The 19,674-nt window shown below is 38.2% G+C and overlaps 1 protein-coding gene across 2 annotated transcripts in view; it reads left to right on the forward strand.

Annotated features, from left to right (window-relative positions):
• The first annotated feature begins 805 nt into the window (after positions 1-805).
• The window catches only part of HAO1 (hydroxyacid oxidase 1), a 61,517-nt gene continuing 42,648 nt past the window's right edge, over positions 806-19,674 (forward strand). Inside the window, exons 1-2 of one of the 2 annotated variants that reach the window (XM_070732674.1) lie at positions 806-1,390; positions 10,931-11,082. In XM_070732674.1, coding sequence (XP_070588775.1) covers positions 1,377-1,390; positions 10,931-11,082 — 166 coding nt within the window. In that variant the 5' untranslated portion in view covers positions 806-1,376. Of the gene's footprint in view, positions 1,391-1,733; positions 2,054-10,930; positions 11,083-19,674 lie in introns of those variants that run through there. The other variant, XM_070732673.1, reaches the window with a different exon arrangement.

Genomic DNA, 19,674 nt, shown 5'->3' on the forward strand with positions numbered 1-19,674 from the left:
AATTTCCGCTACTGGTTCTCCAGAACTTGTCAGAACCCCGCTGGATTTTACCCCGGTATTAGAATTCAGTTCATAAGATTTCAGTTCAGTTCATTTTTGCTTAGAGAGTTGATGTCTTGATGTATACGTGGATATATAAACCACTGCTTTAAGTTGGCATATAATAAAAATGACTGCAAAGCATTCCAAAATAATTATTAAATTTGGGAGAGCATGTGTGTGTATGTGTTAACACAGAAAAAACATGAAATGATTTTGAAACAGTGGTCACTATGACCTCTATTCATAAGTTTGAATGTATAGGTCAGTCATGGCAAACGTTTTTTTGCTGAGCTGCCAAAAGGGGCCCCGCATGTGCAATAGTGTGTGCATGTGTGCCCACACCTATAATGCAATGCCCCCCCATGCACGCACTACCCCCATGAGCTGCACCCCCTGTGCCTGAGAGTTGTCTGCTCCTTTCTCAAAAAGCCAAATCTCCCTGACCTGTACCATCCATCCCATTGATAAAGGCATCCATCCAGTCCTAAACTAGCAATCTTTCTCCCTCTCTGATTAACCAGTTCCTGTGAATTGCCTCTGGTCCAGTGTTCCCTCTAATTTTTTTGGGGGGTGGGCGGAAAAGTATAGTCATAGTGTCTGAGCGGCAGTCCCTTCGGGACTGGGCAGCACTCTTTCCCTCTCACTCTTTCCCTCTCGGCTTCTGGGCAGGTTTGAAAAACTCTGAGTTGATGATGATTTTTAAGTGAGCCATTGCTCACTGCTCAGCTTAGAGGGAACTATGCTCTGGTCTAGCATGTAACTGATCTGCCAGGCAGTTGCAGTCCCATCCCACATTGACACCACACTTCCAAATCCTCTCCTCCACTCTCATATGGGGTTTTTGAGGGGGAAAATAGGCACAACTGGCTGGACCAATTGGGAAAGTTGCAGCTGCTCCTCCACATAACAGCCAGAGGAAATCTAGGTGATCTCATCAGCTGGCTCCAAATACTGATTGAAAGTCACTTTCACTTCTCATTCCAAGTCCTTCAGTGCTGTGCAGAAGAATCCTTGGGCAAGCACTGCTGAAAGGTGGCACAAATGGATACATTTCTCTCGTCTGCAATCGCTGCCATTTGTAAAAAACAAAATGGCCTCTGCCCAGAATGAAAGGCTGTATAGCAGATGAACGACATAAGCCAAATTCCAGCACTGCTACTAAGCCAGTTTTGCTTCTTGGCACTGACCCATAGCAACTGGAAGTTCCGAAGATCTGAATTCAAGCTTCTCTTGGTTGCCACCACACTGTCCAGCTGATTGACAGTGTCTCCAGCTCTAATTTGCAGCGCTCTCTAGATCATCTGATTGAATACATTAGCTGTAAGGGGAAGTGGATGGATACAGAAAGGTAAAACCTTATGTAATGACGTGTCTTATGTTTTTACATTGGAGTACACTTTAGAAGAAATTTTAGTGGTAGTTCAGTTATAGAATTATGGTGTCTATATTAATTTATATATTAAAGAATCTGGGTTATGATTTCCTTTGTTACTGTTCTCCCCCCCCTTTAAAAAAAAAGAAATTGTAGATAGAATCATAGATAAATTACATGAAGAAAGAGATGGCATAACATTGGAGTGGGCTACTGTAATTTGTCTTTCTAATTGTAGAGAGTGGACTATGCCACTATTGAATATTTGGTATATAACTGTAGATGTATTACTTTGTTCTTTCTTTTCTTCTCTGATGAAAAGAAAACTTCTCACAATAGAAACCATCTTAATTTAGTGAATGTCAAAGTCCAAAAGAATAGTCCGGAAATGTCAATTTATTATTTGGGTTACTTAAAAAACGGTTTTCTGAACTTTGCCTTAGTTTAATGATTAACAAGTTGAAAACTACCAGAACGAAAAGATTTAAAGACAATCTACACCATGTCTGAAAAACCAATTTGCATTGCTGATTTTGAAGAATATGCTAAGAAATTACTTCAAAAATCTGTGTACGATTACTATAAGTCTGGGGCTGATGATCAACAAACATTAGCTGAAAATGTAGCTGCATTTTCAAGGTAATTAATTTAAATATTGTATTTAATAGCTTGTAATTTAATAAAAGTAGAATTGAAAAACAATACATTATTTGCAGTGCATTCGTGATTGAAATAGGTTATTCTAAAAGTGAATTGGTCATGTACAATTTGAATGAACATTAATTTTCTTCTTTCAACTCTGGATATCAGGGGATACTATAAAACAGAATTTGATTTTCATATGAAATATAGTTTTGCAAGTCATTACCTTGGAATTGGAAGAGCCTTTGATTGTAGAGCAAAAAAAATGTGTTGTGCTCAAAAAGCAGCCCTGTGACTAATATATTGCCATGTTATCTACCAAAATAACTTGATGCCTGTTCAAATGCTTGTCTAGTAAATTACATTTGACAATATGAAAGCCAGCTAATCATAAAGCTCTGATAACTATCCAGTGCCTAAATCAAATGTTCAATTACTATTTTAGCAAAAATATTTAAGATTCCTGCTTGTAGAGGATTGGAAAGTGGCAATTTTTCTAATGGTGAGGAACTGAGAAATAGATTTTTTTTTTACTTGTGCTCTTGATATAATTGGTAAGGGTAATGGAAATTATTGGTAAAACAAGGACGAGAATTTGAAAGTGAGTAAAGTTGTGCAATATATGAATGATTCTGGATTAGTGGGAAATGTTTTACTTATTGCAAAGCCCAATTTAGCCAAATGGGATCTCCAGAGACCTATTCTGACTGATGGTAACAATTCCTATCAACAATTATTAGTGCTCCATCAGAAAATTCAGTTCCAATCTCTTCAGTAGTCAGAAAATTACTGATAGTTAAGTAATTATAGGTTATGACCTACAGACCTACGTGGCATTGGGCCAGAATACCTATGGGGCCACCTTCTGCCGCATGAATCCCAGCGCCCTGTTGGCCTTCTCCAAGTCCTGTCAACTAGACAATGTCAGTTGGCGGGGCGTAGGGGAAGAGCCTTCTCTGTGTGGGGCTCAGCCCTCTGGAATCAGCTCCCCCCGGAGATTCATACTGTCCCCACTCTCCTTGCCTTCCGCAAGTCTTAAGACTCATTTATGCCACCAGGCTTGGGGCCATTAGATTCTTGCCCCCTGACCAATGAATGTGTTGAGAGAAAGCTGATTGAATGGGAATGACTGTTTTTTATGGCCTTCGGTTTTTAGATTTTATATTTAATTAACTGGATTCGAAATGTTATACATTGTTTTATTATATGTTGTAAGCCTCCCCAAGTCCTCGGAGAGGGGCGGTATAAAAGTTCAATTAATAATTGTTCTGCCGGGCTCTCTGGTATGAGCCTCCCGAAAATTCAAGGTACAAATTTCAGACACACGTTTGAAAATTCAAAACAATGTTCTTTATAACAAAATTCATAAGAAACCCTTTTCTATTGCAAAGAGCACTCGTCCCAAAACAACCTTGTAGGCTGTACAATTCCCTTAATCAGTCCTTAAATACTTAGCTAGCAGCTGTGAAGAAACGTCACAGCCCTCCTTCTTCCAACGTGAGACACACACACTTTGTTCTGCTTTGGTTTCAAAGGCGTGAAAAATAACAAAGTCCGGATAACAGCAAAGCACGATCCTGAAGAACTGCAATCAGATAATCTTCCACAACGGCCAAACCAACATGCTGCTATTGGTATTAGCAGCTCTAATTACTAGAGACCCACCAAAACACAGGTGGCCTCTCTTATCTCCTGTAATATGTCCTCAATTGGTCTCTTCTACGCATAACTCTGAGCCTGTGTGGGTCCAAGCCTTCCGCATCCGAATCAACCAAAGATAATGGAGATTGGCTTTCTGGGCTGTGCGCCAAGCCCCCCTCTTCCAAGTCACCCCCACCTTCTTCATCCGAGGAAACTGCACAACTTGCCTCTGTCGGCAATAAAACAGGCCTATGACATGTTGATGTTTCCCCTGCATCCACTTCCACATTCCTTGGGGCAGGAGCTGGTCCAGAGCCAAATAATAATAATAATAATAATAATAATAATAATAATAATAATAATAATAATAATAATAATAGCAAATCATTAGATAAGAGACAGAATTCCAGCTTACTATTTACGGTATTTTCATTCTCATTTCAGTGAGGAGGTTGTGGGAGAGTTACAGTGCTCATATAATCTTCTGATGATACCCTCTTCAAACATTGCCCAAAATTCCTATCAGAGAAGTACTGGGATGGCACTTCTTGACCATTTAGTGGAAAGCCATAAAAAGGAATAATTGGGCCAAAATAATAGCACCTACCCAGTGATGGGTTGCTGCTGGTTTGGACCAGTTTGCCTGAACCGGTGGTGGAAATTAGCCCTTGCTTCCCGAACCGGCAGCAATGGCTGTCTGGCCACGCCCCTGAACCGGTCCTCTAGTTGTTACTTCTTGCAAACGGCTGGCAAAGAACCCCTCTGGGCATGCGCAAAGGCTTCTGTGCATGTACATTGGGTCATTTCCCCAATGTGCAAAACATACATTTCCGACACGATGTGAACCGGTAGGGAAGGTAAGTGGAACCCACCCCTCCACCTACTCTATATCCACCTTGTATTTCATAAAGTAGCATGGATGAGATACCTGTATGTGAGCTATCACAAATAAATAGATTATTGGCATAATTAATGCATGTTGCTTCTGTGTCCGTTTATATCCTTTCCACACATAAAGATCAATATTTATGCTTGCTTAATAGAAATGCTGAGCATAGATTATGTAATTAGACTGTTTCATAAGAATTTGTCTTGAATGAAATAAGCTGACAACAGAATATGAGAGCTTTCCTTTATTCTGTGTTGAAGTTGAGCATATCAATCATTAGTTTTGCTTCTTGAAAAGATTTTAAAAGGACAAAACCGGCAGTTTGTAACTAGGCAAAAACAACTTTTTTCAAAACCGATACTAATAAGATAAGAAAAAATAATGAAGCCAAAGCATAGAAAAAAGGGAAAGAAATGTTTAAAAATGAGTTGCACCCCTCTATGGTTTCAACATCACTTTTATTTTTCTTCCTATTATTTTTCATCAAACCCATTTGCCGTAATTTCATTTTTTCCGTTTAATGTCAAGAGTACAAAAGGGTTTCCAATCAGAATTAATCAGTATATTTTTATCTGATAAAGACTTTCAACTTAGCCATCTGAGCAATTCATCATTTTCCTCATTACTTTTCCATTGTAGACAATGTCAGATATATCTGTTGTGTATGTAAAAATCTTGCTTCTGTTTTCATATATACAAGTTCATAGCTTTTTGTTAATCTCAAAATAAACATCTCTGGCTTCTGCTGTATATTAATGTTTAAAATTTTCTGAGTTAATGTACACATTTGAGTGCATTTTTTATTTTTATTTTTTAGTCACTAAACATAATAAAAAATAATCTCTTACTCAACATACAGTTGAATTACCTTTATCATTTTTTCAGAATGAATAACCTTGATGTATGCGAGGTAGTCCTGTGAACCAATACTAGGCAAAGCAAAATTTTAGGGAGAAATGTTCTCATGCTTTAAATTCAAGAATTGTACACTTGACTAGCAAATCAAATCCCAGAAAAAAGCAAGGACAAACCATTTTTGTATTATTCCTGAAGAAGTGAAATATACAATGGATTGACCTTCCTAAATTGAATTCTAAATAATGAAGGGTTGAGTAGTGGGAACTTTATGATGAAGTAATCCCATTATTTTGAACTTCAGGATTCTACAGAAAAATAAAATAGTTCTATATTGTACATTAAACTTCAAAACAGCCAACTTGAACTAGAGAAATGTTAGGCAGGGTCTCAGAAGAAATCCTCAGATCAAAGAGGACTGGGGTGGGTGGGTAATTGGGGGTTTCCGAAAAATATAATCCTAGAAGAAGAATCACAATCTACTAGAGAAAAAGAAACAACTCTCTATACCCCAGGAGCTTTTGACTAATCTAAGAGTTAAAAGAAAAATATATAGGAAATCAAAGATGAGTGTAATAAGTAAGGAGGTTTGTTCCACAAGAGAAGACAAGAAAGGATAGGCAGAAAGTAAGCAAATTTCAATTGGACTTGAAGAACAAAATCTGAACAGTCAGGGCTATTCCACAAAGGAGCACAATTACCTTGGGAAGTGTTGTTCTCTATTGGCAATATTGGACAGCCATTTTAAGAAAGGTTTGAAGGGTCATTTTAAGAAGAGATTGGACAGCCATTTGTCTGGAATGGTATAGGACAGTGATGGGGAACCTTTTCTTCCTTGGGTGCCGAAAACTGCATGGGCGGGCACTATCGTGCATGCCCGAGTGTCCACACTCATATTTCAATGCCTGGGGAGGGGGAAATCATTTTTTCCTCCCCCCCGGGGCCCTCTGGAGGCCAGAAACAGCCCGTTTCCCAACTTCTTGTGGGTCCAGTAGGCTCGTGTTTCACCCTCCCCAGGCTCAAAGGCTCTCTCCCATCCTTCCAGAGGCTCTCTGGAAGCCAAAAATGCCCTCCAGAGCCTCTGTGCTATCCAAAAACCAGCTGGCCAGCATTTATATGCATGTTGGAGCTGAGCTAGGGCAACAGCTTGCGTGCCAGCAGATATGGCTTCGTGTGCCACCTGTGGCACCCGTGCCATAGGTTCACCATCACAGCTATAGGGTCTTCCAGCTCTGTTATTTAAACAAAAACTGAATTTCCTTCTGATGGGGATTAGATTTCTGAACAGGACAATGAATGAGTCAGATTAAATTATCTCCAAGTCCTTAAACTTTCCATTCTGTAATTCAGGTTCCAGGAAGTTATCAGGAATTGAGTTTGATCTTTTGAGGGAGATTTCATCTTTTATTTTTTTTAGGATAGTGATCAAAAGGAAGAAAAGGATAATGAACACATTTTCATCCTGATTCAGTGAAAGTACAAACCAAAAAAATCTCTTTTATACACAAATATGCAACTTAAATTTAGTCACTGAGACATAAAATTTCGTAATGATTTCCATATACCAAGACTTTACTGTAATGGACAGATTTGAGGTTATGATCTTGAATTTTGGGATGATGTCTTATTCTGTTTTTCATAATATATATTTTTATATTTTTCCATTCAAGTTCAAGAAAAAAAATGGAGAAGTTGCAGAGATAAAACTGACTTATATTTATCTGTCAATTTAGACAGAAAGATTAAAAGGATTATCATTTCTGTGCTTTTTATAACCAAGCAATGTCTATAATTCTAAAAAGTGAATAGGGGGGGAAGATGTATTAGAATAAAATAAATGAACCCTTTAATAATGTAGGGGAAATCTTGTGTAGGTTTTGCAAATCAAAAGTCTTAGCAAATGGCAATAAATCTCTTCTTAGAAATGCTTATTATCTCTTAACCAAAAAAAAATGAGAGTTTGCTCAATGCAACTATTTTCAAAAGCTTAATTATGTTTTGAAGTCTTTTAAACAAGCGAGACTATCAGGATCTTTTAAAGTCTGTACTAGTTTTGGGGAACTAAAAGAAGATGTCATCTTCTATTTTTGATAGGTTCCAAATTTCTTTCAGCCAGCTCACTTGTTAGAAAATTGATTTTTTTTAACAAGGTCATGGTGCTGATGGCATTTTGACATACAAGGAAATCAATTTAAAATATCTTATTTCAGCATGTTAAATTGGGATTGAGAGAAAATAATCGGATTGCAGATAATGAGTTCTGATAGATTGTATCTTTGACTTTCTAAAGGTCTTTGGAAAATAAGATGCTCTTTACTGACAAAAAGAAAGCCCAAAAAAGCTTTTTAAACAAAATTAATCATATTAATCATGTTGTTGCGTCCTGGAGCTGAGTGTTACCGAGTTTTATTAAAATGTGGAAGATGGTTGTGGTGATGATGGGTGCTGAAAACATATGATAAAGAATTATATATTCTTACAAGGCAGAGGTCCCAGGTTCAAATCCCAGTAAGGGTGTGATTACCTGATGAAGGCAAATAAGCTCGAAATAGATCTATAGTAGTCTGCCTTCCTTTTCATTATCAGCAAAATTTGTGATACACACACACAAACAAACAAACAAACACACACACTGTTTTTCTGTTAATGATGAGTAAACAAAGATATTATTGATGGGTTGGCTAATAGTGCTAGAACAGGGGTGTCAAACTCAATTTCATTGAGGGCCGCATCAGGGGTGTGTTTCACCTAGGGGAGCTGAGTGGCTGTGACCAAGGAGAACGTGGCCCACTTGATGTCCTGCTGCCTGTGTGCGCCCCTCCTAAGCTCCATTTTCACTGACAGGGTTGGAGGAGGCTGTTTTGGCTGAAAACAGAGCTTGGGATGGCCATGCACTTGCAGAGGAACTGCGGGCTGGACCATTGCTATTTCCAGAATGGCTCCATGGGCCAGATCTAAGCACATTGCAGGCCGGATCTGGACCATGGATCTTGTGTTTGACACCCATGTGCTAGAGTTAAATTTGTTAAATTCTTTGATGTAGCATATTGTGGTTCCAATATTTCTATCAGGTGGGTTCCTCACGGTTTGGACCAGATCACCTGAACCATTAGTGACCCACTGGTGATGTGAAAATGGCATTATGGATCCAGTTTGGGCAGTGCCGGTCCATGGGTGCCACCATCTGTTTTTCTGAATTTTTGGCTGAATTTTACATCTTTTTAGGTCTTTTTTTCTCTGCTTCAAAAAAGAGACCTCAGCCCCCCTGCCCCCAGGCTAATACCCACCTTTATTTCTTCACCTGAAGTACAGCTGATCAGCTCCTTAGCTGTGTTTCGGGCTGTATCCTGCTTTGGAGCATGTGCGGAAGTGAAATTTCATCTGGGTTTGCACGCGAAACATCGCGTTGTGAACCGGTGGCGAAAGTAAGTGGAACCCACCCTTGATTTCTGTGTATATTTGGGTTTAAATTCATGTTGACTCCTTTTGACCTCTTGAATTAGTCTCTGAAATTTTCTTAGCAAAGTTTAGAAGTGGCTTGCCCTGATCTTCCTTCTAGAACTGAGACTGGCCTAAAATCACTCTGCAGACTTCATGCCTAAGGCAGAATTAGGTCTCTTTAGCTTGGTGTCTTAATAAATACATCTTTAAAGTTTGGGTGCAGAGGGACGCTAGCATTGGGTGGGTGGGTGGGGGACACACACAGAATATAATGCTTTTAAAGCAAGTAAAAGAAACACAAATAATTTTATAGGTGCTATGGTGGTATCAGAAGTAGTCCAGCTGTCTGAATATTTATATTCAGGGAATTGGGAATTGCCAAAAATATCTTGGATCTGAAAGGGTTTTCTGCATAACCTAAGACAGTTCCTGGAACTCATATGGCTGTCCAGATAGCATTTCTTGGTCACTTTCCATTTTGATATCATTCATGTTGATTAAAAAAGGGACATACAACTTTTTGGGCTGTAATTGGTATATGGGGCCGTGTTAAGAATTAAGATGGCATAGTTACTCCAAGGCCCATTTTTAGAGCAGGGACCGAAGGATTGTTGATTGGTTGAGCCATCTGCCAATTCCTACAAAAGATGAAGCCGTCAGCTGGGCTGGTTGCTGGATTTTACTGAGATGATTCAGTCTCAGGATTTATGTTATCTGGAAAAACATGCTTTCCTCCTCTTCCTTTTCTTGTTTTAAATTTTTATATTATTTATATTATTTATATTATAAATTGTATTAAGGATTTTGATTGCAATAGTAAAAACTAATGCAACCTAAACTTAAAGAAAGAAAAGATTATGGAAAAGAAATATGGAAAAAAGTTATTTCAACCTTCATTACAACAAATGTAAACAAATGTATTAATGCCCCACATACCTTTTCATCCCATAGTGTCCTTTAAAGGGATCTGCTGTGGTTGTGAGAAAGATGCTTAATCCGTTAGTCTCTAGTACTCAAACATATAGAGGACCACTGTCCTGTGGTCTCCTCGCAAGGAGCAGCCATTTATCATTATTATTTATTAAATTTTTATGCCACCCCTCTCCACAGACTCGGAGGACATGTGGTCAATCTCCCCTCCTCTCCTTGTCTAGGGAGGTTCCAAAGAACCAGTTTACTCATTGTTAGATTGGAATGAGCAGCAGGACACGCTTTGGCCTGATTCTTTTTATTAGGAATCGGCAGGCAAGACAATGTAACAGTTACAGTGATAATGTTTCAAGTTCATGGCAAAAAGTTAAAGTGCTTATGATTTGTTTCTACATGTTGTGAGCCGCCCCGAGTCTTCGGAGAGGGGCGGCATACAAATCTAAGTAATAAATAAATAAATAAATAAATGGCTCCCCCATTTAAAGGGCTTCCTTACGGTAGCCATGGCTTTGACATTGGATTTTCCCACCCGCTGGCTAGCCAATCAGCAGCCGGGTATGCAGATGAACCAGTTTAAACGTATATTAGCATAAACTATTCACATACTCCTATTTACATGAGTACATAACACTCATCAGTTATTTGGTTTTCATTGTAGTTTCCGCTTTCACAGAGACTTCTTTCGTTCAACATGCTTCCCCTGAAAGTCCCCAGAAAACCATGCTTCAAAAAGAAGAAAAACTAGACTTGATTTCATTTCAATCCAATATTATGCAATTATTTTCCAGTAATGTATTATGAACCTTCTGATACACTTCATAACTATTTTTTTCACAGGCTGTACATCCTGGCACTAGAACCTGGTTATTGAAATTCTAGCTCAACTTATCATGCTGCGTTTTATTTACTTGCTCTTCATTCCTGGCCATCTGTAACTAACAACAGCTGACGTCAGTGCCTCGGTCATTTCCAGATTTCAGCATTTGATGAATCATTTTAAAAACCTAACTTGCTTTCGGTTAATATTGGAGAGAGCAATTTGTTGCGTCGGCATCACACATCTTGTTTTCTAAATTGCTCTGAACTATTTATTTATCAGACTTTTTCCATCCATGCAGATTAAGACTATACCCCCGGATGTTGAAAAATGTGTCAACCTTGGACTTGTCAACTTCTATCTTGGGAGAGAAAATCAGTATGCCAATATGCATTGCAGCCACTGCCATGCAGTGCATGGCTCATGAAGATGGCGAAATTGCATCTGCTAGAGGTATGTTCCGGGTATGGAAATTCCTTGTAAGCAGTGATGGGCTACCAAAATGTTTACTACCACACTGTGGGCGTGTCTTATGCAGGACGCCCTGCATTTTCTTTCAACATCTTTCAGTACAAATTGGGTGCTCTGGGTTGGAGCTCCATTTTCACTACTCCACTGCATTTCCTCCCGTCCTGGCAGTAGCCCACCCCTGATTGTAAGGAAATTCATCAGAGAAGATGGTTCACTTAAGGGAAGAATGCAGAAATGTCTTTGTTCAAATTAAAGAAATCTTATTTTCCCCAGTCTGTTTTGCCTATTTTATAATCATACTTTGCTTAGGGAACAACACGTCAATACTATATCCTGTGTTTTTAACTTCCAAGCAAAATATTGGGCAACAAAACAAATAAAGATATAGGGATGCAATATTTAGTTGACTAATCAGGAAATGCTTTTACAATATAGCACCGGCATCCCTTTTAAGATTTAGAACCAGTATTAATCTGCTAAACTAGAGCTGAGGAAAAAGTAAATCTCCATTGGTTTGCTGCAATAGGGCTACTTTTCTGGAAATAAGACACTACATGTAGTGCGGGTGAATAAACAGATCCTGAAAACACTAGCTGAATTTTTTTTTATCCACAATAACGTTCGCTTTGAGATAAACGTGTGTTGTCAAAAAAATAAAAATTGTTCCATATCTGATTCTCCTGGGACATTTTATTAAATGTACACTACCATTACACTAGAGTGGAAACAGCTACTTTATTCTATGGCTTTCTACCACACATATTCTTTCAAATACTTTTATGTGTATTTAAGATAAAGTAGCATGTTAAAGAAAAGCCTGTTCTTTGATTTCTTACAAAGTATACATCTTATTAAATATATACTGCAGCAGTAAGAACACCTCATTGCAATGCAGTAAGAATGATCTATTCTGGAAAAAAAGATATAAATTGTAACTTTTATTTGGCAAATGAGGCTTGGCAGTCTAATGCTATAGCACTGGGCTTGAATTAGCAAATACTGATATATTTACTAGACTTAGAAAAGTAGTACTGCTTATGTACATGAACACTATTTTAGCAATCTCATTTGCTATGAGTCTTTGATCAGAAGTTTATAGGAATAATCACAAGTTCATGATATACTTAATTAGCGTAGATCAGCGCAAAGCAGACTGAACAACAAATTTCTTAGTGGCTCTGATTATATTTCACTGAAAAAATTAAATGGTTCTTGGAAATCTGTGAGTGTATACCATTATCTGTCTGACCATTACATTATTAGCTATGCTGTTAATGCATTAGAGTACATGTAAATTTACTAATTTAAAAACTATATTGGATAAAACAATAAGCCAATCCTGGAATATTTTCTGAGAGAAGCCAGTTAATCAAAACTAACTGATTGCTCAAGTTTATCATACCAGTGCCTACTTGTCTTCAGGATTTGTTTTTTATTTCTACAATTTATTTAGTTAAGGTTGCCTTAAGGTTGATATAGAGTTGCCTGCAAGTGTCTATAGCCATAGTTGTATCACTATGCCATGAAGGGGTTGATGGGTAAGCCGAGTTTGCAGAGGACTGGAGATGGGTCCCTACAAACACTCCCTGAATCCCAACAGTATACAGTATTGTGTATAGGTGTGCACCCTATGTACAGATTGGTTCTGACTTCTTGTTAGGAGGCAGGAGAAGGCACATTCAAATGGGAAACATTAAAATTTGCTGACATAAAAGGAAATCCTATGCAATCATCCCTGAAAAACATGGAAATCATGTTACTAAATGCCACCAACAAAAGTAAGTTCATAGTTGTTGGTTTCCAGCCAGATTTTTTTTGTTCCTGCTCCAAAACTGAACCAAAAACACAAAAAAAATAAGAAGGCTAACGTCGCCAGAAATCTCTAAATCCTACAAGGGAAGAAACCCGAATATGCTAAGACCTTAATATATAGAAATAGATCTATACTAGTCTCCTTCCCTTTTCACTATCAGCAAAAAATATGTTGCATACACACATACACACACATACACCCCACATGTAATATGACATTAAAAAAAATAAAACTTTTAGGTATCCAGACTGCATCATTGCAACCAGATCCTCCATTCAAGCGGGAAAATGGAGAGTGCTGATTGGTTAAGTCAGTGTTTTTCAACTAGGGTTCCGTGGAACCCAAGGGTTCTGCAAGGGCCAGCCAGGGGTTCTGCGACTTAATAAGAAGGCAAGGCAAGGCAGTTATCCCCTTCAATCCTGCCCGCTTCTGCAGTGGGGCAGCCTTTTCCTCTGTCTGTTTTCACACAGGCTCCATCTGAACAGCTTAGCTTTGCAATATTCTTGCTTTTCAGGCCCAAGGGCTGAAATAGAGGTTTATTTGATTTGTCTATTCTTCCTGAAAGAATAGGAATGAAGGGGTTCTTTAAAAGGGCTAATAAAATAATTGAATTCATGTTTCCAGTGAAGGATTATAGCAATTAAAACATTTTAAGCTAAAACTATTTCTATTCAGTGTGCATCTTATTTGATCCATAAGATGGCCTATGAACCTCGTGGTTGAACTACAAAAATTGACTAGTTGTGAAGAATGGGTATAGGTCTTAAAACTGTGTGTGTCTTTAAAACTTTGTGTGTCTTTAAAAAACACACAAAGTTGGCAAAGAAAGAAAAGGGCCTTATGTACAGCGGTTAGATTCTGGGGTCTGTCAAAACTTCACACAGTATTGACTATTCTTGTATATTGGCAAAGGGGAGGAAAGAAGCCCATGAGGGGTGGGATGATCACTGGAGATAATGGATGAGGAAGATCTGATCCCCTTGCCACCTCTCTCATTGTTTCCAGTTTTTTTTAGTATAGTTTTAAATTTTTAATTGTTTTTATATTTATCTTTTTAATCTTTGTAAGCTGAGGAGATGCGAAGCATATAATTTTAGATAGAATAGATAGATAGAATAGACAGACAGACAGACAGACAGATAATGGATGGATAGATGGATGGATGATAGATAATGCAGTACTATTTGCACCTTTCCGTGCTTCTACAGCATTCATCACAGGAATCTCAATCTCAAAATTTCCATCTCCTTTTATACCTTTCTGATAATATGAGAAAAGTGCTAAATGTCTAATAAGATAGCTCCCTCTAGTGAATCATTGAAGGTACAGAATCAGAGTTTAACACTTTGCTCCAAAGTTGCTCCTGTGACAAATTATAAGGTTATTTGAGTTTTTTCTTTTAAAAAAAAACAACAACCTTAAATTTGAAAGGGCAAGCATACACGATTCAGCCACTGGTAATGCTAAAATAAGAATACAAGATCTGGGATTTGATGTAATCTAGCATATTTTGATTAACTATTGGAGAATCGAAAACATGCCTTCCTGAATAGAAGGATAGAGATGTCCGCCTCTTTCACCCAATAAAAATAATTAATAAGGGGCAGAAGCAAGGTGCAAGCTATTTTCCACACACTTCAAGCTACAGGTCTATTGTTCAACCTGAAGTACATTCTTGTTCATTTATCGAGCATGTTTCTGCAGTCATTTTTTTTGAGATACCTTGGAAAGAGTAATCAACTTTAGATGAATTGGTGCCAAAAAAAGTCAGAGCAAACTATCCCACTTCGAAGCAAGATGGTAACCACCTTTAGATAAAGATTTTTAATTAGAAAAAATCTATGCTAATTTGCCCAAGTGAAATTAAAGCTTCCCATGCATCTTTACAAAGAACAGCCCATCTGCATAACCATAGAATACTGAAACATGTCCTTTCCCTCACAATACTTCCCCTAAGTGCAGATTTTCCCAATCTTGGCAACTTTTAAGATATGCAGATTTCAATAGGGAGTAAGGTTGAGAAACCCTATCTTAGTGGCTTCTCTGTTCACATGTCTTTCGTGGTACCTGCTTCCTACAAATAAACCCTCCACAATTGTTATCCTTCTGATACACAGAAGAAGAGTGGCTTTAAATAAAGTCATGTTGCCAAATGTTCATCTCTTACAACTTGATGAGTTGCAGGTTGTCCTAATCAGGTTTTATAATTCTCTCTATGGTCTCATAAGCAACTTCACTTCCTAAACCAGCAGCGTATAACTACCAATAATGTAGTTTTCAGACAACAGAAGACTGACTATCATTTCTATTATTTATCAGAGGAAGAATCTATACTCTATATCTGTTTCTAGGTTTCTAGTAATATAATTCATGAACAGGAATTACAGAAATTTAAGTAGCTAGTTTAGGTATGATAAAGAATTGAAGTCAATGCTAGTAGATGCTCCTACAAAAAATACTAGGCTACTAAATATAATAAACAGTACAGTATGCACATCAAGATATTTAGTTATTGTTCAGAAAGAAAGTTCACTTAAAAAGTTTAGAAACTACATTTTTCTGATTATTATGTCCACCAGCCCTTTTAAAAACTATGATTCCTCCACATTGTCTTTCTGTAACTTGATGGCCTCTGGATTTTTTTCAGCTATAAATCCCCTTAATTCTTAGTCAATATAGGCAAATCTATTTGTTTAGTCTCTTTCTGCTCCACATTTTGGCCCAGCAGAGGATAGAAAACCATCTAAAACCATAGCGCCATTATGAGAGGCAATAAAAGCTTTAAAGAAAGTTACAAAAGTTTAGAAGTTTGTGGATTGCATCCAATTCATGCTAAATAAAATATGCCATTTGCCCCTGGCCACAAAGCTAAAGACTGCTGTATTTCAATCTTTGGTGAAGAAGGACAGGTATAGTTCTGAGAAACTGAGAGCCTATCAACACTACACATCAATACTTGAATCTTATAGTAAATTCAAGAATGCTGAGTGGTAATAAATAATACACCCCATACAACTTGCATGTAGAAACAACTCCTTTCGCTGCATCAGGAACATACATGAAGGCTTTTCTTCCACATTTTTTTAGAGTACACACACTGATTTCAGAGCTATAGTTTTCTGCCTTATGGAAATACTAACACATGCAGGCTGAAGGCTAGAAACCAGGAAACTGAGTTTTAGACCCACTTCAGACATGAATTCTGGCTGGGTGACTGGGCTAGTCCCTCCCTTTTAATCCAATCCACTTCGTACAATTGTTGTGGGGAAAATAGGAGGATTAATGAGTATCAGTCTTGAGTTGTTTATAAAAATAAGAAAGATAAGATTAAAACAAAAATCAAAATCAAAGTTACCCGAGAAATAACTGAAGACATTTAAGTCTATGTCCACTGGATGGAGCACTAATACTTCTAATAGCAAATACTATACTCCTTAATACCAAGGTTGTTAATATTGTAACAATTTCTTGGGATAGATTGGTAAATATTAATGTAGCTCTTAATAGGAGGTAATATATGCAAAAACAGTATTTCAGAAGAATAATACTGCTCAACAGGTAAAAAGTTGCGAGCATGAATACAGGTGTTCTTAAATAATTTTGAGATGCTAAAAACGAAAATAACATTTAAAAATGAATATTGGGTCTAGTTTTCATGATCTGATCTGATATATATATATATATATATATATGTGTGTGTGTGTGTGTGTGTGTGTGTGTGTGTGTAGATTGTTCTGAGTTCTGGTTTTGCCCCGTGTAATATTTTGAGTGTCTATGCGGCGTTTCGGTGAAATCACATTCACCATCATAAGGCTGAAGTTTTAAGCTTTGTGCTGCTGTAAATATGGCACCGGACCAGAATATCTCTGGGACCGCCTTCTGCCGCACGAATCCCAGCGACCAGTTAGGTCCCACAGAGTTGGCCTTCTCCGGGTCCCGTCAACTAAACAATGTCGTTTGGTGGGACCCAGGGGAAGAGCCTTCTCTGTGGCGGCCCCGACCCTTTGGAATCAACTCCCCCCAGATATCAGAGTTGCCCCCACCCTCCTAGCCTTTCGTAAGCTCCTTAAAACCCACCTCTGTCGTCAGGCATGGGGGAATTGACATGTTCCTTCCCCCTAGGCTTATAAAATTTGTGTATGGTATGCTAGTGTGTATGATTGGTTTTTAACTTGTGGTGTTCTTAAAATTAATTTAATATTGGATTTGTCTTGTATTGCTGTTGCTGTGAGCCGCCCCGAGTCTGCGGAGAGGGGCGGCATACAAATCTGATTAAATAAATAAAATAAATAAATATATATATATATATATATATATATATATATATCACATGTTTTTGCTGAATTTGAAAATTAAGGGAGACTAGGATAGATCTATTTTGGCCTTATTTTGGCCTCATCAGCTAGCCATACCCTCACTGGGACTATATATATATATGATGGTCTTGGTATATTCCGGTTTCTTCCTGTGTAGGATTTAGAAATTTCTGGCGACATTTCGACGAGGTCCCATTCGTCATCTTCAGGCTGGTGCTTCTGTCCTTGTTCTAGGGTGTTCACCCTAAGAGCACACAACAGATTTAAACTTAATATTAACCACTCAAAACTTGACTGTAAAAAGATATGACGAGTTGTCGAAGCATGGAACTCATTACAGGACTCCATAGTGTCATCCCCAAACCCCCAACACTTTACCCTTAGATTATCTACGGTTGACCTATCCAGATTCCTAAGAGGTCAGTAAGGGGCGAGTACAAGTGCACTAGAGTGCCTTCCGTCCCCTGTCCTATTGCTTTCCTATATCTCCTATACCTTTCTTCTATTCCTATATCTCTTCTTCTATTCTTTCATTGATATGTTCTATTACTTTATCTTCTTTTCTATTATTTCTTAGATATATTTTACTATGAATATCTCCTCTATAACTTTCATCATGTATTTTACTATGTGTATATAGATATATACCCACTAAAACCCTCATTGTGTATTGGACAAAATAAAAAAATAAAAAAATAAATAAATTCAACACAAAAATATGTAACCTTTCCCTGGTGCAGAGATGAAGGGATTGGGTACTGTAGCCTAGAGGATAATTCTCTGCCTTACAAGGCAAAGGTTGCAGGTTCAAGTCCCAGTGGGTATGGCTAGCTGACGAGGCCAAAATAAGGCCGAAATAGATCTATCCTAGTCTCCCTTAATTTTTAAATTCAGCAAAAAAACATGTGACATATATGTGGCAGCTATATTGCAATTGGCTACCATCCAGTTGCTCTTGCAGTTACGATGAAAGAAACATGAATACTTGAAAGAACGCTTAAGATGCATTAACTATGGTCAACATAAATGGTCAATCTATGCTATCTTACTTGGTCTTCAAAGTGGATATACTAAGTATTGCTGCTTCCTGTGTGAATGGGACAGCCATGCGAAAAAATTGCACTATATCAGAAGAGACTAGCTGCTATGGCAGACACTGCAACCAGGGAATCGTAATGTAAAGTATCCAGCACTTACAGACAGCAATAAGATTTTACTACTTCCATTACACATCAGGTCGGAATTAATGAAAATCTTCGTGAAGTAATGGACAGGAATAAAGCAGCTTTCATGTACCTGATAAGTAAATTTATCATTGATAAATAAATGAGTTCCACCAAGGCTACCAGACATCTGAGGCCAGAAGAACATTCATAGCAGAAGAGAAGCGAGCACTCCACAAAGCCAGGGCTGCAAATGCTGCAAAAATGGTGCCCACACTTGTCTGCTCAACATGTGCCACAACATTTTGTGCCTGTATAGGCCTCACCAGCCACCTACAGACACATCGCGCACAGCCCACAACCATTAGATATCAAGGTCCTTTTCGAACACTATGGACGGACATCTAGTAAATTTCCATCACTTAGTTCTGCAAAAATAAATGAAGGCATTTTTGTTGGCCTACAGATCTGTGAACTTATTAACGATGTTGAGTTTCAATTTCTGTTGTGTGGCAAGGAAAGGACTGTGTGACAGTCTTCTCATGTCATGTTGTGGTTAGCTCTGGCCCAGCTCCTGCCCCAAGGACTGTGGATGTGGGGGAGACATCCACATGCTGCAGGTCTGTTTTGCTCCCGGTGGAATCTGCTGATGAAGGCTCCTCTGACCAAGAAGACATGAGTGAAAGGGGGGAGGAGAGTGTCGCAGACAGCTCAGAAGGAGATCAATTATCTAGCTCCTCCTTGGATTCAGAACAAGAGTTAATGATACAGCCACGCATGCAAAGAGCGATGCATAGGCAACAACAACTGAGAGATTATTATCAAAGAAAATGAGGCCACCTGTGGTTGGGTGGGGCTGTGGTAATTAGTGAGGCTGCTATAAATAGCAGCCTGTGGGTTTGGCCATTGTGGAGGATTATCTGATCCTTGTGTTTCGTGACTGTTTTACTGACTTTGACCTTTTGTGTGCTGATTTTCCCCCGCTTTGAAACTAAACCACGGCAAAGTGTGTTTCACTTTGTGAAAGAAGAAGGACTGTGAATTGCCTCACAGCTGCAAGCTAAGTATCACAGAACTGATAAGGGACTTGTACAAATTACCAGTTTGTTTGGAGACGAGTGCTCTTTGTTATACCAAAAGAGGGCTTGGTTTAATTGAATTTTCATTATAAAGAACATTGTTTTGAATTTTCAAACGTGTGTGTCTGAAATTTGTACCTGTGAATTTTTGGGAGGATTCTACCAGAGAGCCTGACAGAACAGTCAGTGACATCAAATTTTAT

This window comes from Erythrolamprus reginae, chromosome 1, assembly GCF_031021105.1.
Source record: "Erythrolamprus reginae isolate rEryReg1 chromosome 1, rEryReg1.hap1, whole genome shotgun sequence".
Classification (NCBI taxonomy): domain Eukaryota; kingdom Metazoa; phylum Chordata; class Lepidosauria; order Squamata; family Dipsadidae; genus Erythrolamprus; species Erythrolamprus reginae.